Source organism: Zonotrichia albicollis, chromosome 4 (genome assembly GCF_047830755.1).
Source record: "Zonotrichia albicollis isolate bZonAlb1 chromosome 4, bZonAlb1.hap1, whole genome shotgun sequence".
Lineage (NCBI taxonomy): Eukaryota > Metazoa > Chordata > Aves > Passeriformes > Passerellidae > Zonotrichia > Zonotrichia albicollis.
Window position 1 is genome coordinate 51045966 of NC_133822.1, and position 26996 is coordinate 51072961.

General features: G+C 42.0%; 1 protein-coding gene across 1 annotated transcript in view; it reads left to right on the top strand.

Annotated features, from left to right (window-relative positions):
* Positions 1-4159: 4159 nt before the first annotated feature.
* Positions 4160-26996, top strand: part of WIF1 (WNT inhibitory factor 1) — a 38147-nt gene continuing 15310 nt past the window's right edge. The window contains exons 1-3 of the mRNA XM_074539782.1: positions 4160-4724; positions 4816-4955; positions 22392-22500. Of these exons, the coding sequence (XP_074395883.1) occupies positions 4589-4724; positions 4816-4955; positions 22392-22500 (385 nt within the window). The 5' untranslated portion in view covers positions 4160-4588. The remainder of the gene's footprint in view (positions 4725-4815; positions 4956-22391; positions 22501-26996) is intronic.

Below are 26996 nucleotides of genomic sequence, written 5' to 3' on the forward strand. Positions count from 1 at the left end.
AAAAGGCTTCTCCCATGGCTTTTTTATGACAATGTAAAAACCATGAAAATAAAAGCCAAACAATAAAAATTACAATAAAAATCTACAAAACATTTTTAACTAAAGCAAGCCCTCAACCCTTGAGTCCCTGTTCAAAGAATTTATTCTGTCAGTGATTTTTTCTGTTTGGATCTGTTGGACTTGTCCCTTCAGCAGCTGGGGTCCTGCAGGATTGTGGAAGGGTTGGGTGAAGGGTTTAGGGAACAGGCTGGAGGTAAGTAGGGGTTGACGAAGGGAAGAAGGGATGGGAGTGTGAAGGTAAGGATTGGTTTTCTTAGTTTTTACAGAGATGGGGTAACTGAGAGGCACTGTAAAATATTTTATTCTATTATAAGTCTCGGTGGATAGTGAGACACAAGAGATGTAAAACTCAATGCTATTCTATCACAAGCTAACCTATTCTTGGTTACAACACCTTAGAAATGTTTTCCAGCCTATTAGCCTTGTGCCACACAATGCTGCTATTACTTCTAACCTATGTTATTACCTATGTATTACCTATATTTTTTCCCTACGTGGTTCTGCTACAGTGCATCTTTTTCAGTTTTAATTCTCTAAAATATTTAGGTTTTTTTGCAAGGCCATATTTTGAAACTTGTTGAAACTTGTTTCTTGTTCAATCCCTCCTCAACAATGTCATCTCTATTCCATGGCCTTCCTAAGTCAGTACACTTTATCTTAGCATTTGCATACAGATGTATAAGACTGTGTGAGCTTTGAGTCAGGTTTTGAGAATTCTTTACAAATCCATTTACCACAGTCCTATCAGGTTCTTTTTTTTTTCTTGTTGAAATTTCAATTCTTCGTTTCTGTTCAATCTCTTTGTCCAGCTTTCTTCCCTGATTTTAGGGATTTCAAAGGGAATAATTTTGGCAAGTTTTGCTCTATTTCCTTGCACCCAATTTCAGCTCATTCCATTTCAAATTTTTGGGATTTTTACAATTTTATTTTTGATTATATCTCCTTTCATGAGTGTTTGTTCAACTCTGTCTTCTGATTTCAAGACATGGGACAAAAAGCCACAGAGACAGGGAAAGCAGGGGTTTATATATGGATTTTGAGGGGCGGGGCAGAACACCAGGGCCAATGGGATGAGGGCACAGGGGTGGAATGAGGGAGAAGGGCCAATGGGATACATTGAATCTGCATGTCACAGCAAGGCATGCTGGGAGAAGCCTTTTTCCTCACCCTACCAATGGTAGCTGTGGCTTGAGTGGTTTCCCCTCCAGGGGAGCGTTGTGAATTCTCTCCTTGCTGGCCTCTGCAGTGAAGCAGCATCTATAACCTTTGGAATGATTATTGCCTCGGGCCATATTTATGCCCAATACTGTTATTACTTATGTCTTTTTCTCCCTCCTTTTATATTAATTATAGCTGATGATCAAAGGGCATCAGGCTCTGACTTCCATACCCTTCCCTGGATATGTCATCATTCAAACCATCCGTTCATTTATTCATTCCAAGGCTGTCATCAGGGGGATGCTGTCAATTGCAATGAATGTCAGAGCAGGCCACAAATGCACAATATATGCATTCTTATGAAAATTAGTGGAACTTGAAGACATATTCACAACACAATTCTGTTTTCATATATGTTTTCCATTTCATTAAACAAAGAACCACAAAATATTTGTTTCCCCAAGTATATTCCAATCCTCTCTCCATAATGCTCTCAACTCACTTAAAAAGAGGCTATTCTTCCTTGAAATATGTTGTGTAATTTAGGAGAGGCATTTTAAAAAGGGATCAAGAACTATACCAAGCTTATATCTAGATCTCCACATCAAATGCAAGCAGGCATTATGAGCAGAAGTTTAGCAGACCTTACCCTCAGTGAACCTCATTGTGGTACAATACTACAGCAGAGAGAAACTGGAGAGCACATGCACTGCAGTACAACAGGCCAGTCTCAGCACTAACAAAGGATTCACCTAAGCCTTGGCAGGTGCTGGAGGAGAGACACTCCACTAAAACACCTACAGAGGTGTCTCTGGGCTTGGATAGTCTGTTGGTACAAAAACATACCCATCAAACTGTACGTCAGTCACCAGGTACCAGCTAATCTCTGCAGAAAGTAAGCTAATTGCTATTGCATTTTTACTCAGGAGTGTTTAAATTGTATCATCACAGTTTTGGAAATTGTGTTCCAGTGTTATTGGCAATTACATTGTCTTCCTTTGCTGGATCTTTAAAAAGTCCCTTTACGTCGTAAGTAACAATGTAAATCATTTGCATTAGAATATTAAATATTCTTGCCCGTCTTGAGGTCCAATTTAACCTCTTCCTATAACTTTCATTTCAGATACTATTTTTCCCCACTATATTTATCTTTTGTAATACAGTTAAAATTTATTGTGCATTTTCAAGCTGAGAAGGCTCAATCGCATTGACTGGGATCAGATATTTACGCGGTTGTTCGGGGGGTCGCTGATAGCGCATGCTGCGGGACGAGGCCCCGCGGCGACCGGGGCGGCAGCGGCGGCGGCGGCCGGCAGGGGGCGGCCCCGCTCCGCAGGGAGAGCCGCGGCCGAGACCGGGACAGCCCAGGCCGCAGCACCCACGGCCCTCAGTGCAACCGCATCAGCCAGACTGGGGAGCACAGCGGAGTGTGCGAGATAAAAAAAGAATTTTACGCAAAATAAATGAGAATTATCGAATCACGGAACCTCAGAGTGGTTTGAGCTGGAAGGAAACTTGAATGATCATCTCAAGTTTCAACTCACCTATAACTAGGTTGTGCAAATCCCCATCCATCCTGGTCTCTAACTCTTCCAGGAATGGGATATCCACAACTTCTCTGGGTAACCTGTGCCAGGGCCTCAACACTCTCACAGTAAAGAATTTCTCTCTGATCTAAACTTACTCACTTTGATTTTGAAGCCATTCTCTACCCACTTTGTGATTGAAGCCATTCCCCTTTGTCATATCACTACAGGGTCTCTGTGGAAGTTCCCTCTCTGGTTCAATTCCCTCTCTGGCTCTTTTCTAGGCTGCCTCTAGGTACCGGAAAGATGCTCTAAGGTCTCTTGCGAGCCTTGACCAGGATGAACAACCCCAACTCTCTCAGTCTGTCTTCATAAGAGAGGCGCTCCAGCCATCTCATCATTTCATGGCCCTGCTCTGGACTCAATCCAACAGCTCTACATCCTTCCTTTGCCGGGGATCTCAGAACTGGATGCAGTGTTGCAAGTGGGGTATCACAAGAGCAGAGTAGAAGGGGAGAATCACCTCCCTTGACCTACTTGTCACACTACTAAATAACTAAAAAATAGCAAATAATCACCCCTATCTAACAAGCATCTAGAGGTCAGGTATTTCTGTTAGAGTACATACACTGATTCTAGTTTTTGGAACCTAAGATTTTTCATCTGGGCAAGTTACTAGGGAATGTCACTCAATAACATCTGTCTGGAAAAGAAAGACCAACTTCATGTTGCTGTCCATTACATAGAGAATTTCAGCCCTGGCAGTAGTACCGAGGTAACTTTAGCAGTCACACTAACAGGATGAGATGGAGCGCCAGCAGCATCTAAAGCAGTAATCACAGGGAGAAAATACCCTGCAACTCCTTCCAGAACACTACAGACAAAAACTTGGGGATTTTACTCAAACTTTATCTATCCTGCTAAGTTTTGAAATTTTGGATCTTTTTTCTTTTAGAGGCTTTTCTTTTTGTAATGGAAAAATCCAGAAAACTTAGAAATAATATTTTTTTTTATTCCTTTAGAAGGAGTGATTCTATTTAAATAATTTTTTGAATAGAAGATTCTTTATCATTTACTAAGTTTCTATATTGAGCCAGTACCAGTTTCTGTGTAAATGGCAACATTTCGGTGTTTTTCAGTCTCCACTGTTCTCAAGACCTTGGGACAAAAGCCAGGTGAAAGCCTTTTCTTCCTTTAGCACGTCGCCTCATTTTGTGCGTCGTTCTCTGGCGCTGGGAAGCGTGTCCCCGTGCCGCTGTCCGGATGATGGCTCGCTTTAGGGCTGACCTGTGCAGTGTCGCGGGTCCCCGCTGCAGCCGCGGCCGCACCGCGCCCACCTGCGGCTTGGGTGATGCTCCCCCCATCTCTGACTCCAACCCCACGTGTGCCGGGGGGCGGCTACGCACGGACTTGGTTTCTTCACGCAGACACGAGTAACTCCAGCGACTCATTTGCGACCGTGGTGGTGCCACCGTGACGGCCGGAGTGCCGGGGTGCCCCTGCGGGGAGGACGAGCACAGGGAGGGGGGCGGGACCCGCGGCAGAGTGCGACCCTGCGGTGTCACGGGTCCCCTGTGACAGAACGGGCGTGTGTCACGGTCCCGGCTCTCGACTCTGCTCTTGCGGGAGCGGGCGGCCACCCGCAGCCCCGGAGCGCTGACCGCCCCCCGCGGCGGGGGAAGGACCGAGCGAGCCCGCGCTCCCCGCCGCCCGCGGCGCCGCCCGCCGCCCTCCCCGCGCCCGCCCCGCCGCAGCCGCCGCCCCGCCGGGGCCGCCCCGCGGCAGAGGGAGGGAGGGAGGAGCGGCAGCGGAGCCGGCGAGCCCCGGGCGGGCGGTGCGGGAGCATGGCCCCGGCGGGGCGGCTGTGCTGTGCCGCGCTGCTCTGCGGCGCCCTCAGCCTCTGCAGCCTGCGGGCCGCGCCGCGCCAGCCCGACACCCTCTACTTGTGGATCGACGCCCAGCAGGCGCGGATGCTCATCGGTAAGTGCGGCCGCTGACCCGAGCGGCGGGCGGGAGCCCGGAGCCGATCACGGCGGGGCTGCCGCGCACTGCGCCCCTTTGCGTTCCGCAGGCTTCGAGGAGGATATTCTGATCGTGTCCGAGGGGAAGATGGCCCCGTTCACCCACGACTTTAGGAAAGCCCAGCAGAGGATGCCCGCCATCCCCGTCGGCATCCATGCCATGAACTTCACTTGGCAGGCAACGGGACGGGTAGGCGCCGAGATGGGGCCGCGGCAAGGGGCGGGGGACGCTCTGTAAACCCAGGCAGGTGGTTTGGCCTTGGAATAGTTGAGAAAAGCCTCTCCGAAGCGTGCTAGGGCAGCCCTGGGTGCGGGGGTCCGAGGCGCGGGCGGGGGGCTCGGGGAGCAGGGATTGCTGCCAGCGCCTTGGGATGGATGGCTGGGAAAGCGCGCTGGGTAAGGGCTGGAAGGTGCGTGGGAGCGCCGGGCTGCCCGGGCCGGAGAACCCTCAGGCTGGTGAGACGTGAGACTGAACTCACTAGGAAGACCCCAGTCGCCTGTCCTTGCCGTAAAATTTTGTACCGGACGGTAGTTGTGTGGATGCAGTTTTCTTTCGTCTTTAGCTTATGAACATTCGCTACAGCTCTTCATTGATCTCCATGTATTAAATGTGCAGGCTTAATTTGTAGTGCTACTAAATAGCAATTCTCTTCTGTAGACTTAATTTTTCCAAGTTAAATTGCAAAACCACATAAATCTGCAGTTTATTGAATCCTGTTGGATTCTTTTGTTGAAAATGTAAGAATCTGTGACATATTTTTGTGAAGAAACATATGTATGATTTGACACACTGACAACATATGTTGAATTTGCATAAAGCTGAAACTTGTTAGTGTACATTATCATGGATACAGAAAAAACACGATGGCATAAAATCCTGGATAAAATTATTTCATTTTTACAGTGCTGAACATTGACTTTATATAATAAAGAATTTTGCAGAGATTAAACAATATTTCCATTTAAATTGTGATCATTGATTGTATAATTCAGCTAATTGCAGCTTCACAAATTTTGCTGTGGTTTTGGTTGTTTTGAAAGTTCTCTATCTACAGGACTTGTATGGCTTCAAGGTGTTGTCTGATGCCCTTGCAATTCTTGCTGTCCTCACAAAGCCTTTGGGTTTAGGAAGTGCTTCACCCCCTCCTCCAGAGAGGAAGGTGAATGTGGAGAGACAAAACTTGCTCACGAAGACTGCCTTGCTCTAGGTCTTTGGCGTTCCCATCAAGCTTTACAGAGAAAACAACTTTGTAAGCCCAGGGCTGGCATTTAAATACCTAGAAATAATTGCTGTCTTTTGGAACTGTGTTTTCTGTTCCATTTCTCTGCCAGCTTCAGTTGCTGTTGATGATAAAACTAGCTCTTTTTTTAATGGGTGATCAAGGTGTGAGACTGAACACTGTCCTCTTGGATTTCCTTCTTGTGCTCTGCTCTCCCTCCTTTGCTGCCTACAGGTAGGTCATTAGGAAAAGGTGGTTCCAATACTGATTTCAGTGAGAAGAGTCACAGGCTTAAAGACAGCATAGGAAAAATGTTCTGCTTGATGCCACTTGCAGGATGAAATCCTTTCTGAGCAGCTGCAAAGGTGTTTGACCCATTAGTCCTCCTCCTATTTTCCAAATTACCGAATTCCTCTTAGACAAAGCATAATTAGTAAGCGAAATACCTAAATGGTTAAAAAAGTTCTGTGTTTCTCCAGAACTTCCAATATTTTATGAGGGGAAGAAATGAGCACATTTTTACTTTTTTCCAGTATTCTGTTTTGGTTTTAAGTATACATGTTCTTAGAAGTTTCCATTAACACATCCAGGGATGTGCTAACAACTTACTACCTTTATTCTGTACTTTTCTGGGAATTTCCTAAGTGAGGGAAGGGAAAATGAGAAGTGGAAAGGAGGAGGAGAGGAAAAGAAAAGAAGAGAAAGGGAAAAGAGAAGCAAGAAAGGAAGAAGGAAAAGAAATGGAAGCTAGTACCTTTTGAAAGAAGAAAGGCATTTGAAATGCTGAAGTGCTAGACTGCTTTCTGCAAAGTAGCTGTTAACTAGCATACTGTTGCCTCCTGTTTGGTAAAACTGAAATAATTCTTCTGTGGGTGTTGTGCCTTATAGACCTCTTGACCCTGTATCCCAGTTGAAATTTGAAGATGTTTCTCTGGGACTCCAAGGTCTGGGGGCTCCCAGTACTATATGCCCCAGCTCTAGGAATAGCTAGACCCTTTTTGGGTCTACAGATACAAGGCTTCTCCTGAGTAGGTGCAGGATGTCCATGGCATTACACAGCTCCTGGTCCTGATATCAACAAGATGGGGGAGTGAGAGAGCAGCTGGGTGGGTGTCTGGCAGCCAGACAAGGTCAACCCACCACACCTGAGATCCCCCGCAGGGCACTTTAGGATGTATAAATATCCAGTGGGCAGATCCCATCAACCTGCTCCTGGGATAAATGATAATCCAGGTTTGAGGTGAGTAAATAATTCAACCCAGGGAGTGGCAATGCTTCTCAGTCCTGCATGGCTGAATGTTCTAACTCAAAAATGGCTTCTTGAAAGGCACATTTTAAGGACTAGATTACATTTGTATTCTGTGGAAACAGAAGTGCTTGAAACTCACTACATTTAGGTAGTGAGTTCTGATGTAGTGACCTTTGTGTCCTGAATGCATTTTATGTGAAAAAGATTTAGTTTGATAAGCAAACAAAATAATTTTCACTAGAAAGCATTGACCAAAGAAAAGCATTAGTCACTTTTAGTTGCTAGTCCACTACTTCTAATTAATTATTAGGAAATATAGGGGGAAACCCAAAATTTAAGGATCTGAGGGTGCTGGATATATAGGTTTTTTGCTAGTGAAATCAGGATGAGCCACGGATGACAAGAATGTTAAAGTACTGCAAAATGGGATTGTCATGTTTTTATGCACTTTATGCTTCTACTTTTAAATTAAAGCATAACATTAGAGGTACTATGTTCTCTTTAAAAATGTAATCTGCATAAATTGACAGTTGCAAATTTCTTTGAATTGAAAGGTTTAAAAAAGCAAAAATCAGTGATAATATGTAGTATATAGCATGCATCCATGTAACCACTAGAGCTCACTGGTGTGCTTCTTGCTCTTACTCTGGATGGTTTTTCCAAAAGAAAATACAATGGCTTTTAGTGGTCTTGTCCTCTGTGGAAGATTGAGCTAAAAAGCTTCCCAGTGAAACCCTATCACAGTGATTAATGCTGCAACATGTTTACATGTTTTCCGCATGTGTCCCCTAGTGAAAGTTACCAAAGATTTCAGTGATAACATAATCTCTACAACATTTAAGAATTTGTGACAAGTATTTAATCTCCAAATCTACAAAACCCAACATGTATTTTAACTTTCAGTGGGCATTCTGACAGCTGCAAAATTAGGTTCACATCCTGGAGAATATTGGTAGAAGAGAACCATATTAAAAAGTTGATTATTTCCCAAAGAGCAAATGCTCAGTGACAGAGAAGCAGCCCAGTTGATTTAATAGACAGGAGGTGAAAAAAATAAACCAAAAAGCAAGTTGGAATTTTTGTTGTGTAGCATTCTCTGGTCTGATCCAGAGAAAGACTCAATCTGGGCCACAACCTGCCCAGGCTGTTTTTTTCCTTTCAGATATGGGAGAAGTATTTGTGGTCAGATGAATTATTGTGGTGGCTCACTTCCCCCTCCCCACTGTTATGAGTAGCCCATAGTTCCTCTCCTGGTGAGTGGTTGAATGCATAACATGACATCTAAAATAAGTCTCAAAGAATTATTGACAACCTTGAGTCAATCAAAAAGGTGCCCACCTCTGAGAAAGAGGGAATGTAGTCTTCAGCGCATTTTCTATCATCATTTCTATATTGTAAAGTGAAGGTCAGGAATGCTGTGTAGTTAACAGCTCCTGGAGGCTGGTTCTGATCTCAGCAATGTGACCATCAGCCCTGAATAGCTCAGCTGAGTTGTCTGAAATTGTCTTATATTGCTGAGATGTAGCCTGGCCATAAAGAAAAAATGGAATATCCAGCTATGCTGGGGGAAGATTTGTTTCCTTGCTCAGAGGAAAGCTAGCAGGCCACCAATTTTAAGGCATTAGTGGTGCAATAATGTGCTCCAGTCAAACATGGCTATTTCCCTGGTAAACTGAAAGAAAACATAAAGTATTGAATTTCAAAACCTTATTCTTCAAAGGAATTTTTTTCTTCAAAGAAACTGCTGAATTTTTTTGTAAATATCTTATTCATAACTAGTCATTACAGTGATGCTTTTCAGCTTAAAAAAGTCTAATATGCAAAATTTAGGAGATTTTTTCCAATGAAAGTATGGCTCTTCTCGAAGTTTGGTCAAGGTAATTGCGTAAACTCACACTTTTGTGACTTTCAGTGGTACCTTCACTGCACTTCCATGTCACCAAACTGGGGAAATACTTTGTTTTCTGACCTCTGTACCAAAATTTCTATGTGGAATGTGAAGATGTTTACATACTGTGAGCATGATTTCTAGACAGGGGGTTCTCAAATCAAAAGCACAGCTCAAGACCTTTAATATTTAGATTCTACTCAGCTGTGGTATTTTGCGTCTCAGTGTTGTAGACATGCCACCAGGGATCAAAGTAATACTGTCGAGATCCCACTTTCTTAGTGGAGCAGGCATGTGCCAGCCATCTGTTCTATCTGCTGATAGAAAACAGCAGTAAAGTTTCTCAAAGTTTTGCCAAGAAGAAAAGGGGGATTTATTGCTCAGCAGAGATGAGTTACAAGGCACCTTGTAGTGTAAGCTGCATCTGGTTTCCATAGTAATTTACATGGCATGTGTGTAAACTACACAATTATTCTTTTTACACAGCAGTGTAAACCTGTGTTAAGTAAACTGTTCTTCAAGATTTCATTGTTTATCATTTCTATAAATAATCCATTTTTAACAAAAAATAAGCTAGTCATAAAGTATTTTCACTAGTTCTACAGTAGTGGCTGCAATGTACAACATAACTGTTGAAAAGCATTGGAACGAACAAGGACATCCCAAACTTCAAGTCTATATTTTGTGAAATTGTACAGATTTCATTCCCTGTATTTCTAACAATTTTTCTGAAAAAGCAAATCCAGGCTTTCCTCTTGTGTTGCCTTCCTCTGTTTCTTATTTGTGGAAGTGAAAATGTTTTCTGGCAACATTACCTCTTTTTACAGACTGTTTCACAGGTATGTTCTTAGTGGTCCAAAGTTGATGCCCATTAACAAGTAATGCTATAGAGAAAGAACTAACAAAAATGAGAACTAACTGAACTAATTGAAAGTTTTTTCATATATTAACATCTTCTCTTGCTTTCACACTTTCCAAAGAGGTTTTTTTTGGGGTAGCTACAACTTGATTCTAGCCAAGTGGCTTATGTACATACAAAGCACCTGTAAGGAACCACACTCTTCCTAGGGCATGCAGATATGTGAGGAATATGGTGTGCCCCAGAGTTTTCAAAACTATTATGTAGAGGATATTTGCATCACATTGAACAGAATTTCAAGAGCTGGATACCTTAGGTCAGAACAATGAGTACCTGATATTTAAAGCTTTCAAGAAAATGCATCTCAAAATCTCTTTTGTTTTGCCTTCCTGTGAGTTTACATTTGACTTGTTAGGGTTTGTTCTTCTTTTATTTGCCTTTTTCTATACAAATTCCACCATCTGAAAGATTCTGCTTTACTTGTACTAATCTCTTTTACCATTGTGGATTTTTTCATTTTGCTGGGAAGTTTTTGTTTGCTTTTTGACAGTTTATTTGTGGCCGAGCTCTTCACTGCATCAGTGAACTGTAGCCCTGATGTGGTGGAAATGTAATACCCACCTTGACTGGCTGGCAGGGCTGTGCCTGACGGAGCCCAGCCTTCAGCACTGCCTCCCACCACACTCCAGCTGCAGAAGTGAGAAGTGGCACTTAGATGAGCAAGGTGCATTGCTCCAGCTGGAGACCAGTTGCTAGTGGTCCACCTCAGAGGTCAGTCCTGGGTCTCATACTCACAGTGAAGCAGCAACCCAAAATCTGCCTCAAAAAAACCCAAACATAAATGAAGGAAAGACACTGATACTGTTGTACAGAGGCATTAGGAAGGTTTATGCAGCTATGATACCTGAAGTCCACCACCAGTATGTTCTGTTCATAGAACACCTTAGCACTGGCTTTCAATGATTTGGGGTAGATTTTTTTTCCCAGCCTTACAATAAGAAAACCTCAGGGTATTTTTTTTGCATCTAGAATAAAAGTTTGCTTTGTTTTCCAATCAGCTGGTGGAGTCCATCTTTTTTTGGCCATACAACGAAAAATGGGCAATTACCTTTGAGCTGCTTCAGCACTTGCTGTCATTAGTGCTAAATACTTCAATAAATAACTTGAAGACCAATACTGCTTTCAGAGCTGGTCCCACAAATCCTCTGAAGTTGCCCCTTTGCCTGGATGAAAAGCTAGCTAAACCCAGCTGATCCTAAAGGAAATAAATATGCCTGACATCAAACCTGGCAATCTCCCAGCCCCAGGTTTTGGCCCATCACCAGGCAAAATAAACTCCCAAACAGCAGCCCACTAATGAGAAGATCTGTCACCAGCTCTGAACACTGAAGCACAGAAACCAGGAGCAAGAGCCAGAGGGCCAGCCTTTGCAATAACAGCTGTCCAGAGAAGCAGAGGGCAGGCTCTTGGTCCATCCTGACCATCAGAGAACAGAGCTTTCAGTACTGTGATTATGAACCTGATTTTTCTCAGAACACGTGGAAGACATGGACAAATCGCAACTTGTTGATGAGCAGAAGTTAAGCTCTTCCTGCAATATTTTCTCCTTGCCCTCAACTTGCAAATGTGTGAATATTGATACAGCCAAAGGGAATTGGAGACTTAAATCCTCATAGGTAAATAATCAAGTCCACTGAACACCTTCAGTAAGGAGTACAAGTCCCAACTTCAACCTGTTGCTTCTAAACTGCAGCAAACACTGATCTCATTTTGCCAAGTTTGAGCCTTAGCCAGTTATCTTTCTTGCAGAGGTTTTGGGAAATAAATTGAGCTGTTGAAACAGAGTCTACTTGAGTTACTAGGTTGAAACAAATTTATTTTCCTGTTGTGAAGCCACACATAGATAAAGTTTCTGCAAGCAGTTATGTGGCTGCAATATTCCTTGCGGAGACTGTCAGGGAGAACAGGCAGGTTGCACAGCAGAGCATACTTCAGAGAGGAAGAGGCAAAATGCAGTTATCTGGGTCTGTAATCATGAGCAACAGATGATATGCATAACACACTAAGAGCTGAGAATTGATTTGCTAGCAAAGCACATTGGCAGTTACCTTGATTGATATTTTTGTTTTGCTTTGCCCGCCCTTCCTTCCTTCCTTCCTTCCTTCCTTCCTTCCTTCCTTCCTTCCTTCCTTCCTTCCGCCACTTCCTTCCGCCACTTCCTTCCGCCACTTCCTTCCTTCCTTCCGCCACTTCCTTCCGCCACTTCCTTCCGCCACTTCCTTCCGCCACTTCCTTCCTTCCGCCACTTCCTTCCTTCCGCCACTTCCTTCCTTCCTTCCGCCACTTCCTTCCGCCACTTCCTTCCGCCACTTCCTTCCGCCACTTCCTTCCTTCCTTCCGCCACTTCCTTCCTTCCGCCACTTCCTTCCTTCCGCCACTTCCTTCCTTCGTTTTGCGCAGGAACCTCTATTTATATTGCATGGGCTTGATCTGACTTCTGTATTGGCAAGGCAGGGTGGCTGAAAGATTGTAACTCAACATGTTGATTCCCTCTGATCAGACCTGTGACCTGTTGGTGTTAGGTACAGGATGGAGCAGCTTATACTGATCCTTAAGGGCAAAAATTAGAAGTCTTCATCACATCAAGAACCATGGGTTTCACATTTTTACCTGATCTAACTGTAACTTTCCTTTGATGGGAAAAAGTCTGCGCCTTATCCTGCCCACTGACAGCATCCAGATTTGAATTGTATCTGTGTGAATATCCTGCTTAGTTAATCCTTTTTAGTTGTCTCGCCAAATATTTACAGTAAACTCCATAATTTTTATAGTATCATGATGCCACTGCTACTTTCATTCTATGATTCTATGAATCACCTGACACCAGAATTAGACATAAAACATTTCAACAGGCATATCCTATTTATATAATACCTTTATTCCTCCAAAAGTAAGGGCTTCCTCATCCTGTAAAATACAATCAAACCGTATAAATTTATTATATTATGTTAATTAGGAAATACTTTAAAGGACAAGATATCTGAGAGTTTCTGGGCAGGAGGAAGGGTGACCTGGGGGTAAAAAGCTCACAATCTCTGCAACTTCGTGTAAAATCTGTTGCTTTTCCACCTCTTCCCAAACCCAACAACTCCAACAGAAACATCTGTCTCTAGGTTTATATGTATGTGTTCCTGTCCTTGACTGCAAAGACTGAAGTAAGTGGAGTGAGGTCTTTCTCCCTTCCTGATTTAGAGTAGGTAATGGATCACACTGAAGTTCTTCAGCCATTTCTGTGCCCTGTAGTGATGTAGAGAGCAGACCTGACTGCTCAGCAAGGTTTGTGGTGTGGAACATTGTTCCCCTCCAGCAATTTTTTTCTCCCTGAAAATGCTGTGGAGCCCAGTGTTACTCACTTCATTCATTGATAAAGGCTGCTTTAGGGTATTTGGGGAATCTCCAGCAGCCTATGACACCAGCACAAATTAGGGATTGTCAACATATCTGGAATGCATTGAGTGGCAAAAAGAACAATTTGGTCCCAGTCTGCAACAGCAGACCAGATTTACCACAGATATTCATCAAGGAGTAAGTTATATCTCTGATCTTAGCAAGAATCCAGAATCCCAAATGGGACAGTTGTCTTATAGCAGAGTGCAAATTTCTGCTGTCATTAGACTCCTGCCTGTTTTTATCACAGGTAAATTTGAGCTTGGGGAGGTCCACACATTCATTTCTGAGGCTGCCGTTCCTCATGCATTTTCTCTAATAAAAATGATGTTAGGGTCTCTACAAAAGATTCTTGGGAACTTTTAGCTGCCAGCCCTCCCTGCCAGGATTTAGACTGACACAGGATAGGTCATGTTATCCAGAATAAAAAAAAAACACAACAGAATGATGTAGTTTTCTCAAAATAAACTTCCTGCCTTTCTTAATGGGTCTTATTCCTGCAAGTGTGTTTAAAAGGTTTATCTGGAAGCTCAGCTTGACCCTCTGTCAAGGCAGCAGAGTCCAGGCTTTGTGAAGATGCCTATGCTGCAGATAGACTCCACCTGCACCCAGGGAGGGAAAGAAAGGTGGTTCAAGACAGCAGGTAAATCAGATTCTAGCTGGGCTAAACTTTCTTCTGCAAGCACTGGTCTCTGTCCTTTGAGTGTACAGGAAGTCAAGGATGAGCTGGTTTTAAACAAGATGCTTCATTTAAATGCTGGGAAATACACTGGACCTCAGCTCAGAAGACTGAACCTGTGAGGCAGGTACTGTAACCAAGGGCTGAATCTGTGCTGACCCTGCCTATGGAAACAGTCCAGAAGACAGAAAAGCTGTTTGTAGAACCTGTGCAGATTCCCACCAGAAACTGGGAATAGGATTATTCTTCCTTACTTTACTCAGAAGAGAAGTCCATCATGCTTTGAGTAATTCAGGGTATAGTTATGGAGGACAGAACTCTGTGGCTCTGTAGTATGTGGAAATATGACAGCAATATATGTCCACTTAGCAGAGTCTTCATTCGGTAGAAAAATCGGTGTGATTCCAGGTACAACAGCAAACACACAAGTTCCTTTTCAGATACACTTAGAAAGCACTTAGTAGTGAATTTAGTTCTTCTTTCACAGTAGTATCTAGAATTTGCTTTGATCAACGACAGCCTATGAAATAAGAAAAAAATTACTCTCAATTTTCGCAAAAAATGTATTTGAAAATCCATGCAGTAGGTATTAAAAGAGAGCAGTGTTAAAAAAGTCTTTCTTAATGGCTAGTCAGGACAGAGTTGAGTTTTTGCATATTTTCCAATTTTAAACACTAGTCTTCCTGTAAAATAAGGCTGAAGACCAGTATCTGCTGAGCAATAAATAAAGAAACTCTCAATTAGAGGTGCTGCAAACTTTCTGTCACATGGGTACACAAAAGTGGAGGCATCCCTCTTCGAAACACTTGAAGGACTCCCATCTGACAGAAGCTGTTGTGAGATTTCATAACTATTGAGAAGGTTCACTGCTTACATTTTGAAGAGAGATATTTATATTTATTACACAGGAGTGCCAGTTAAAGCCAAGATAGAAACACATGGACTCAATAAAGGCCAATTATGTGACCTTTGCTGTTTGCCACGCTTTTAACTTGTGTAAGTAATTGATTACACTTTCATGAGATCATAATCAGAAGGTTGTTCTTTGGTAATGGTGTGCTAGAGGAGCTTTATCCTCAACTTCAAAGCTATTCTGTGAGGCTTAAGAACAAAGGGTTGGAAGTTTGAAGCGTGGCCAAAATGAATCTGTATGCATTATCCATGTTTACCACCATTCAAGAGGTGGATTAGCTTGTTCTTAGTCTGTGAGCTTTCCCTCATTGCATCAGATGAGCCACCATCTCTAAGCTTTACATTTTTGCTCTTAGAACTATTCTGCTTAACTAAATATAGTGTTTGTTCAGATCCCCATCATAACTAACCTCAGTGCTTGTTAGTGCCATCACTTCCCTAATTGTAAAGATTTTATTTAAATTATTTTACATTCCTTGTGAAGAATTTTCAGGGTAAATATTAATTATCAATAAATCTATCCAAAGCCTGAAACTGTAAACAGACTATAATCTAAAGGTGCCCACCCAGGATCAGCCAACCAAGCTATTCACTTACTTTTCAAGCTGTGAGGGAGAGAAAATAGCCCTGTGGGTTTTTCTCAGTGTACATAGAGCCACATAGAAGTGTTGCAGGTGGCAGTGGCAGGCCTGCAAAGACTTGTTTTCTTAGGAAGTAACCTGATGAGACAGTGTTTTTTGTATTTTTTTCTCTAAGGGCAATAATAATTTTCTCCTTTTTTATTAGCTTTGGGAGGTGGGCATTTTAAATTTCCATGATCATTAAATGTCCACCAGAGAGAGCACTAATCTTTTCCTAGGTGAACAAAGAATGAATTAGCCCTTGCTGTGCTGGAACAAGAATTAACTTTTCAGGAGAATATCTTTCAGGATACCGGACCAATATGTTTTGTTGAAGATAGCAAAGGCTTGTGTGTGTTTTACTTACTTTAAATCTGAACTCTTAATGGTATATCTCTTTTTGGTGTACTGTTTGCTTCTCTCCCCTTCCCCAAAGCAGAATTATCTAATTTTCATCTGTAAGACATGAGAGAAAACAATTTAAAGGAAGCTTGTGCACCAGGCCTGGTTCATGCAGAGAAGTAGCATTCCTTGCTAGAAATTTTCAAGACATAATTAACTGCATATTTGTCAAAATCTTAGTGGTTTTGTCTTCTTTCAGCTTAATTTTTTTTCAAAAGTAATTTAGTGAAGCTGCACTAAAATGCATTACAGAAAATGTGTTAAACAAAAAAAGGTCTAAATATGGGAAGCTGGTTGCTTTCTTTGTTTCCAAATAAAGCAAGAGAGAGGAATGAGAAACTCCCAGACTTTCATCGCTGAGGCGCTGTAAATTTGTTGTGACTGTTTTAAGAAACCATGCATGCTGCATGCCTTTGTCTCCACGTGCTTGTGCTTAACCTGGAGGTTGCTGTGCATCTCTTTGCACAAGTGCAAAGGCTCCACCAAGGCTCCAGCCTGGTGGGACAGCCCCACTGTCCCCACTGCAGGTTCCTGCTGCATCAAGGCTTGCCTCTGATCTAAACCAAAACTGCACTGTCATTAGCAGGCTAATGATGGACAGGAATGTGTTCTAGGCTTTTATTTGTCCCTCTGTTTCAGAAGCCTGCTTTTTAGGCATGATGATGATTTTCAGAGTTAATGCTCGGCTGGTATACTTGGATTTTTCCTTTTCAACTCTGTTCTTCTCAAACCCCAGTCTTTCTAGCAAGTCCTTCAGCTTCCAGTCTGAGATTGCTTTCAAATGACTGCTTCAAATGCTAGAATGCCTCCAGAACTCAGCTTCTGGTAAGAGAAAATATTTGCTCAAAATGACTGAGTAGGAGCCCTGTTTCCCATGTCTCCCAAAGAGCAGACAACTGCCAGAAACAATGCCAAATATAATCTAAATCTATTATGTTGTGACCTCACCAAGCTTCTTGGAAGTGATTTTTTCATATTACTTATCTTAATAGAAATTGTTTTCTCAATATTTGGAGGAAAAGCTGATGTATTCTGAAAGATTTCAGACCATCTCCCCAGTGCAAAGCATTTTTGGAGCCCTGTAATGTCACCTTTCAAAATATGAGGCTTCTTTTAAAAAACACAATGAATTTCACTTCTCCAATTTCATAAATCATTTTGTTGGAGGACCTGATCTGCCATCCACAGCTGAATGCCACAGGAGACATTAAGCACCAGTTAGTCATCTTCCATTGGCAAAGTCAGAGTTTTATACCATTCTTCTAAAACCATTAAAACCACAAGTAGTTATTGTTGAAAGTTTCGTGCAGGGATGCACTCTATTGTTAAAAAGTCTTCCTTCCCTCTTGTACATGGATTTTCTTCAATCTGCCATGATTTCCTTAATGAGAAGAAAGCAGGCATAGAAGAGGCTCTACAGATTTGTAAGCATTTCACCACAGCATTGTCTAATTACTAATGTCACATAATGTATTTTTCTTTGAGGTTTCCCATTTCTCTGAGTTCTAGTTAATGTCCTTTTTTTTATTTATTTGAAACAGCAAATATCTCTATTCCTCCTTTTGTGTGCATCTCTGTTTTTTTAACCCTTCTGCTTCAGTCCATTCCCACACCCTCAGCAGCTGATACTGGAAGACAGTCAGATTACCCTGTCTTCTATGTAAACTGATTTTCTCAGAGCAGGTTTCAGTACTGCTTCATGTTGTTGAGAATGCCTCCCATTTTAAGTCTACCTCTTGAGGCTGACAGCAAGTTTCTGAGTGTTACACTGAGGTGTGAAAAATGGTTTACCCACTCTGTGACAGGACCAATTCATGGGTTCTGTCCCTAGCACAAAAATGGGCAGTCTGTAGGCAGACACTTTATTATCTGCTTGTCTAAGGGAGCCCCATTATGTTGTTCATGACAGCAGTGTCTAGACTGCAGTGCAGTAACAAAACGCTCACATGTATGTACAAATTCCTACTCTGCCAGACTCCTTCAATAGCCTGGTATGCACAGTACAGATAATATTTGTTGGAATTAATCTCACTTTGCTTCATGCTTCATCTTGGAGCACAGACCAGATTCTCTGACCTAATGCAGTGAATATCTTGGAGAAGCAATGGTCCATGCTGTAAACACCTAACAAACACATACATTGTCTCACTTCGTGACTTTATTTATGGCATATGCAGCTGTGAGCATCTGCTATGGATAATGTAGGGTAGAATCTTCCAGTGTGTGCATAGCCAGAAATATTCATGGATCTGGGATAAAAAGGAACTTCTTTGATGTGTCTCTTCCTTTAAATATAGAAAATTGGCATTAAGATATATTTGTCATTTAATTGATAACAGAACATTCAGCATTGATCTCTTTAAAATAATGAGAAGAAAATATAGTCAATTTCTTACATCTACTTTCAAAGTTAACATACATTTGCTTCTTAATTAGAAAGGGTGTAGATTTCATTTGGTTATTGAACCATAACATACAACAGTTCAAGCTACTCTGCTTTGCTTTAGGTACTACAATTCTATGTCTATCGTGTAAAATGAAGAAAATATAAAGCATACTATTGTGAGTTCTTTGATAAAACATGAAAGAAAAATCAAGCAGAAACAACATGTCATCTGAATGATAGAAGAGGTTCAGTGCAGTAGATCTTGAACCAAGGAAAGGAGATCTGTAGGAATTTTAACTGTATATCATTTAAAACCAAACTGCCGACAGATGTTTTCTACAATACTTGTTAGAGGGCTTCATTATTTTTATAACCTTTTAAATTCCTCTGATTTATAGAAAACAGCCATTCAAACTCCATAAAAGTTAATCCCGACCAAGGAATTATTTGCCTAAAGTGAAATTTCCTCTCTCTGCTTTACCCACATGGGGAACTGTTAAAGGGCAGCTGCTTGGGGCTACCTGCTGCCTGAAAGCACCAGCTCCCCAGACTGTCCACACAAGGTCTGCAGGGGTCCTTGCCTTTCTGAGGATCTCAAACAAAGATTTTCCACAGAAGTAAAGCATACTTCTCCTTGAGTGCTTCCTGAAGTCAAGCCAAAAGTCCTTTGTCAGTGCAAAGTGTGCAATTGTCAGTGAGCAGCAATTTAATGCAAACCCCATTTTCTTCACCACCCTTGACAACACTGTTGATCTAAGATTTACCTTCACTACCAAATTCAGATCTTCACATACCAGTTTGTAGGCCAACTTTAAAAAAAAGAACAACAAAAAAAAACCCAAAAAACCCCATGAGAGTACCTGTATGATGGAAAAGAGAATTACAGATGGTAACTTTTTCCCTTTACTGTCACCAGTATCCAAGCAAAATGTTCTCACTACCAGGTCACTCACAATGACTACTTGCAGCGTAAATTACAGTAGTCACTAGACCGTATTTTAATTGCACAAACCTGTGTCTTCAGTTAACCATCATCACTAAATTTCATGGTAGTTTGGAGCATGATAAATATTTGCTGAGAGCATGTTGTTTGCTTTTCAGTCATGATGATTAATGCAAGTTAATTGGCAATAGGAGTTGGCAATTAACTCCAATTACAGCAGGACAATATAGGAGACTCAATGTAGGGTTAGTGTCAAGACAGATTTTCTCCAAATATATAGGATTTATGGCAGTCAAATCATGTTTTGTATTCACAGATTTGAGGAGTGAAGTACTCTGCTTCACTGTGCAACCTCTGTAGACTGGGATTTTTGTGTATAACTTTAATGTCAAATTTAACCAGCTCTATCGAGCACACATAATTTGCAAACATTCTCTGCTGCACATGACTTTGAAGCTAAGCTAGCTGGATCTACCTGAGGTGTTTCAGCTCTTAGATGCTATCATTTCAAGAAGTTCAGTTCCTGTCAACTCAGCAGATGTACAAACTTTTGCAGAGAAATGGTGAGAGCAGTTATCTCTCCACAGTGCAATGTGTGGCTTTTCTTCTGAGCAGCCTGTTGCTTGTGCAATGTCTCTTCCCATCTTTTGAACGTGCCATCAGAGCAGACTCCTGCCTCAGGCACAAACCGCTGCTACGCCTCTGCCCTGCTTAGAGGAATTACTTCCTTCAGCAGCTGTGAGTATTGTGGCTCATGCAGTGTGGGTCCCTTTTTCCATGGGGAACTTTCTTTTTGTCTTTGTCCTTAGGCACTAGAAAATGAGATTACAACCCTTTTCCTACAAATTGGGAATCTGGCTCACAAGCTGACCTTCTACAACAGTGTGTCTGGAATGGAAATACAGGAGTAATCCATGGGGAACTTTCTTTTTGTCTTTGTCCTTAGGCACTAGAAAATTGGCTCTAGAAAATGAGATTCCAGTCCTTTTCCTACAAATTGGGAATCTGGCTCACAAGCTGACCTTCTACAACAGTGTGTCTGGAATGGAAATACAGGAGTGGAGCTATTTGGACTAGTTACCAGTTGTTGTTTACTAGAATAGTAAGAACATAGTGTTTTAATATCCCAGGTCATAACTCATTATGACCTGGTTTAGATACAACCAAACATCAAAGCTAACCAATGAGAAACAGACAGTGGAGCCCTGACTCGCTCATTGCACTATTCTATAGATGTGTGGAGACATACAATTATTTTTCTGAACAAAGTTTTATTTGAAAACAAAAATGTTCACAATCTGACTTTATGGCCTTTTTTCATATTTTGGCATGGTATATTGTATTGGGGAAAAAATGTTTTTAATTAAAAACAGCATTTTGAACATTACCCCAGACTTCATTTTTCATCTCTGGTTTTACTGTTTCACTCCATGTCCTGTCTCCCTCACACATTTACTCCATGTGTTTAACCCCTACTTAAAACCTTTCATTTTTTCCTGCCCTATTGTTTTGCAAGTCCTCTGTGCCTACACAACACTCTCTGAAAATTGTCCATGTAGAGTGCAGCCCCTCATGCCATCTCCTCTCTGTTGTGGGGTGTCCTTACTGTCCCTACAGAGCAAGTGGATGTACTGCCAGGGCTGATCAGGAATTTCATAACAACCATTCTATCCAGGTCATAAGTGCCTTTCTGGTGTCATCAGTCCTTCTTTGACTAGGGAACCAGGATATTACAGGAGAAAAAGGACCTTGTTCTGGCTAAGGATATGGACAAACATCTTACAGACATAAGCAAGCTATCATTTACCAGCCCAAGTTTTGGCTTTAATCTCTCTTTGCAGCACTGTTTTATCTAAAAAGTAGACAGAACAATACCATCTGCTGTCAGTGAGCAGATGGAAACACATTTTTGCCAGTGCCCATGCTAAGGTTCTCAAGCACTTACCTGAGACCAGCAGATAGAATTACCTGTAATCCCTTGTATGCTTCATGGTAAATGAGATACCACAATTTAACATAAAAGTTTCATTTCCACTTGCTCTGCACACCAGCAGTTGTGCTACTGACAGTAGTGGAAGCCTCTAGTGACTGGCTAAGGTGCATACATCTCAGCTGTATGTGGTGTGTACAGCCACACTGCAGACACATGATGGCACTTTGCATCAAATGTGAAGAACTCTTGAACAGATGACCCAACAGAGAGGCCAGGCTCCCGTGGACAAGAGTACCAGAGCCTGCAATCTGTGCCACAGTGCAGGTGCTTATTGGGGGAAGGATTAAGGTAGTGGAAAGTAGTTTTTAAATCATTCCAACACTTTCTAGGGATCGCCAAAACAAGTCATTGATGTTGCAGTTAATGAGTGACATGAAGTTGGCTTGGTAGGAGAGCTCTCAGCTCCACCCTTGGAACAAGGTAATGGAGTGGGGTTGAACAAGGCAGTGTCAGAGCTGTAAACAAGATATGTGTCCTGTTGTGGTGCCCCAGCAGTGTGGCTGCTCACTGCCTGGCACTGTTTGCCCAAGGCAATGAGCTGTGCAGACCAACCAAGAGCAAGCCTGGATAATCTCATGCTGCACTTATATGTGCCCATGCCCTTTAAACTGCACTCGTAGTACAGGCATGTCATCCAGGCTCACCAGTCAGTTCCAGGAGGATTCTGCCCAAAAAACAGCTTTAAAAATGAGCTTAGCATTCAGGTATTTTTGTTGTCTGCCAGAATGGTGTAGGTTGTAAAAAGCATCTTCTCTGCACAATGTATTTCTCCACTATATGCATGACATCTTCCTTGCTGATATGCTGCATGCTGATTACTGTGTATGGTCAGTTGCAATCTATGAAATAAGAGGAAATTTTCTGAAAATTATGTTTAGATGAAGAAGCACTCAAGGAAATTATAGAAACTAATCCAGTAAATGGCATCATGAAAAGTGTAGTAGTTCTGCTATAGTTTATGTGCTCAATAGTTTGCTTCTGTGAATACAATTAAAATAAATACAATTTTTAAATTTATTTTGTTGTAGGCTGAGTACTACTATGAATTCCTGTCTTTGCACTCTTTGGATAAAGGTATAATGGCTGATCCAACTATAAATATCCCCCTGCTTGGAACAGTTCCTCATAAAGCATCAGGTTTGTACTGTTGATATTATAAATTTTGTTTCTGTAAAATATATTCTACAGCCAGTAAAATCTAAATATTTCATTATGAATTGTAGTTCTGAAGTTTATTGCCTAAAGCAATGCTTGCCACAGTGCTTGGCACTGAACCGTTTGTAATTGCCTTGAGTAAGTACAGCAGCATATTTTGTCTGAGTCAAGACGCATGAAGCTTTTATGTGTGGGTAAATCAGCAGAAACTTGTGCAAAATTGTTGCATAAAATTCACAAATGCTATTACTTAGTTGTACAACTTTTGAAAAACAAATTCTTTGATCACTATTGGAAAAGTTATCAAATTATTCTGTTTCTCAGAATTTGCAGTTTGTGGATGTTCTGCTTTCATTTAGGGTCATCAGGCATTCAGCTCAAAGACACAAGTTCTAATTTAGGATATTATCATTTATTATTTATCCCTTAGTTGTGCATTCTTAATCCTTCACTGGAATTTACAACTCCACAGCAGAGGCTGAGCCCAAGCCAATGCAAATGCTCCAGAAATACCATGGTGTGTAGTGAGCTGATTTGAGTAAAAAAGCTTTCCACGAAAGATTATTGAATCCAGTTAGCTCTGAAGGGGATGAATAACAGTTTATGTGATCTGTTTCAGGGTTCATACATGGTAGCCTCTGGTAGGAAGGCAGAAATGTGTATCTTGATGACAGCAGTGCCTTAGTGATTATTGTTTCCTAAATTGCCTTAGCCAACCTGTGGGATAAATGTGGGAAAGAAAAGAGTAATAAAACAGGAGGATTGGACTGCAAATATACAAGTTTTCATCTCTGATGAGTCTTTATTCCCGCTCTCTTTTTCAGTCGATGAATTCTGAAAGTCTGTGTATAATATTCTCCATTTTCAGCTTGTGGTAGATTGGCATTGAAGTAATGTTTCAATACAGCTTTTTGCCATGACACCTGGAATTTAGCATGAATGATTGGTCTCTCCATTCAGTGTGGATTGAAGGAGTGGTATTGAAAATAGATTTGGGTGAAAGATGGTATGATATTTGTGCCACAACTGCTGCAATTGAATTTGTTCCAAGCCAAATGAATGTCAAAGATATTTAAAAGCAACCTAAATGTCATAGAGGCCAAGTTCTTTTTAAGCATTATTTACATCTCCATATAATGCAGGTGAGATTTGTGAAAAGCACTCTGCTGCACTCAGCATTCTCTAATATAACCTAGTTTCTCTCTTTATTTGTAACTATCTAGAAAGGATAGACCAAAATGACTCCTTTCTGACTGTGTTTAGGAAAACTTAATCTGAAAGTGCAGGGAGGGCAGAGATGAGAGCTCACAGCTGCAGCAGAAGGTCTGTTAACCATCGTGATGGGAGATCTTATTAAAGGCAAAAAGGACTTGTCCTGTTGGCAGCACTGGTGCCTCCGTTCCAGGACTAATAGGGGCATATCCATGGTGTTCCCTTACATGGATCATGTGCAGGGCACCACTGCACTGGGTGTATATATAAGCAGTATTTCAGTCCTGTTTGGTGTTCTAGTGCTCAGTACCCATACAATATTTGAAGCATGCACACTGTTATTGGTGAGACACTACTGCGAGGGTGGGCTTTTTATGCTCCCTGTTAGCTGGCCAAAATTAATTTAGTCCTAAGTAAATACACTCTATCAAGGTAGTGATTGTTTGCTACTTTGTAGTTATTGGTATAATTTAAATGTTGGCAAAACAGAGTTGGCGAATCTAGTCTACTTTGCCTGGATCTACTGCATTACCACAGAATTTTTCTATACATACAGATGTCATAAGAAATTCAACCATAAGCTTGTATTTAGTGACAAATCAGCAATTATGGTATTTTTTGAAAAAGTGTTTTACTCCAAAGAAAATTAGTTGCCCTTACAGAGTGTTAAGGAGAAATAAAAGAGGAAGACCAACTATAGTAAGCATGAGCATGGGAAATAAGAATGAGGATTAACAGATACCTTATTCAGAGGTAATTCAACCCAGTGGTTTTATAAAAATCAAGTGGACTCTTGAAATTTTGAAGATATTTGTGTCCAAATAAGGCATACGAATGGCTTTATTGCTGTAGGGCCTCTATAGCCTGTATTTGTCTTATGGCCAATGGTGGCCACAAGAAGACCTGTGGAAGAGCAAAAGGAGGACAAGCACATGTGATACTTCCATTTAGCCTCTCAGCTTTTACTATTTCAGTATGATTTCCTGTGTCTTAAGTGATCTGTCTACTTTGTAAGCCCATATGAGTTATAGATCTCTCTCTTTAGTACTTTTCCAGGCTGTCCTTGAGTCCATATCATCTTCTGTTGTCTCCAATCACCTTGGCAAGGAGTTCACTGCCATCCATTGCATGAAGATCCCACTCCTGATGTTTCAAATCTGACTGCAACAGCTTTGTCTGATGGGCACTGGTCCTTGCACTGGTAGAGACAATAGTCAGTCTCTCCGTTCATCCTATCCATGATTTTGTATACATCTATTATGTATCCCCTGATCTTTCTTCTCTTTGCCAGACTTTAAAGAGTCACAGCCTACTCAATTGCTTCTCATTGGATGCAGCCTTGTCCTTCTCTTAGCCTTCTCTATTTTGGTACATCCTGAGATGAGTTACCAAATTCTCCTTGGATTTAAGTGAGATTTAAATCACCTGGGTTCCTTAGACTTATTGAAAACCATTGCCAAGTCCCAGAATTTGTAGCTGATTCAGTGCTCACAACATGATATTGCTACACCTAAACACATGGTAAGATGTTAAGAAGACTGGAGATGCTTTTCAGGGAGCTTAAAGAGCTAAGGCTGCTCAGCTTGTGCAAAAGACTTTTGGGAGGAGTATGGATACCTGCCCAGTGAGAAGCAGCTGGCTGCTCATTTCTGACTGCAGGGAAAAGCCTATGAAGTCCAGCGTTTCAATCTGAGGGTGGCGAGTTGAAAACCAAGTGAGTCATTTTGTAGCAGAGATTAACATCTTGAGCGCCACACTCAGAGAGGTAAACACAGCTATAGGTGTGTGCCCAGAAGCAATGTAGTGGCCTGTGACTGAGGTAGTTCTGTTGCCCTGAGTGGCCCGAGCTGGCCCCTGCTGTCCCTGTGTGACCCAGGCAGGGCAGTGCTGGTGCAGGCTGGTGTGAGCAGGCTGCTGGCACCGCGCTGCTTCGCGCATTTCGTGCAGCCCCCACAGCCCACCAGCCAGGCTCAGGAGACCTTCTCTCCCTGCCCACTGCTGGTGTCGAGACATTAAAATATAGATGGTGAGCTGAAACAGGCTGAAAATCTATCTCTCCAAGCTCAGCAGCAGAAATCAGTGTCTCCTCTGAGTGCAACACCATCTCTGCTCTTGTTTGCCATGCTGGTACAGTGGCAGTGGGCTGCAGGACTGTGTATGGGCTCCCACTCCTCTCCAGACCTTTCATGCCTGCTTCTGTTGGGATTGGTCATTCAGAGATGTCCCTTAAGCAACCTCAGTGGACACTAAGGGTGGTTTTTGTTGTTGGCCTTGGCACATTTGCTTAGTGGGCAAGGTAATTGCTTGCAAACTTGAAGGGCTTGCAGACATCCAGGAGTTACTCTCAGCCTGCTTCTACTGAAGAATTTAGAGAACTTCAGTTTCCTAAGCAGAGGGAAAAGGCATGATCTCCCAGACAAAAGGTATTAAACCTGCATTCTCTGCATCCCAGGAGAGCATTCTAATTACTACCTAAAATTAAATTAGGTTTAAGTCGCTGGGTTTCCTTAGGTTAGTTTTCAAATCTGTTAAACTTTCCTTGTTCCTATTAGAGCCATATGCTCTGCAGCCCTGGATACAAGTGCTCCAGAGGATACAGAAATATATATGTGCAGGAGAGGCTGTTTTCTGGCCTGGTTTTGGGAGGATGGTTAACAGAAAGAGGTCCATATATGTGATTCCCTCTCCTTGTTTATAGCCAGTGATGGACAAATGTAGACTGCATCCTGAATTAGGGAAGCAAGGACCAGAGGTGAGGTTTGCCCCACTGTGGCCCTGCTCAGCACCGTGGTGGGCCACGGGAGCTCATGGCCATGTTTTCTGATGCAAGGGACTCCCCTCTGTGCTTTGGTTTGACTGTGGTGCTGTTGGTGGCTGCTTAGCATTACTCAAACAGGCATAAAAATGCAAAGATTCAGGAAGAGCTTAGGGGCTTTATTTCAATTCTGAACCACCACAGAGTTCAGCCAGGATCCAAGGGGTTTTTGCCTACAGGAGGGTCCTTTACTGCATATCTGTGTGCCTATTCAGACACATGATTAAGTCCAAAAATTCCAGAGTGGGCAGTGCTGGAATAAAAGGTTTATGATCTGTGGCCTTGGACTCTAGTGATGCATTGCTGGGTTTTTCCCTAGGCATTTAAACCACAGCCAGATCTCAGGGGAGTTCAGGGGTTGCTACCAATTCAATGAAATTTAGATACAGCTATAGTGCTGTCATTAACAGTCTGCCACATCTTCCTTCCCATTGCAATTTGTTCAGATAAA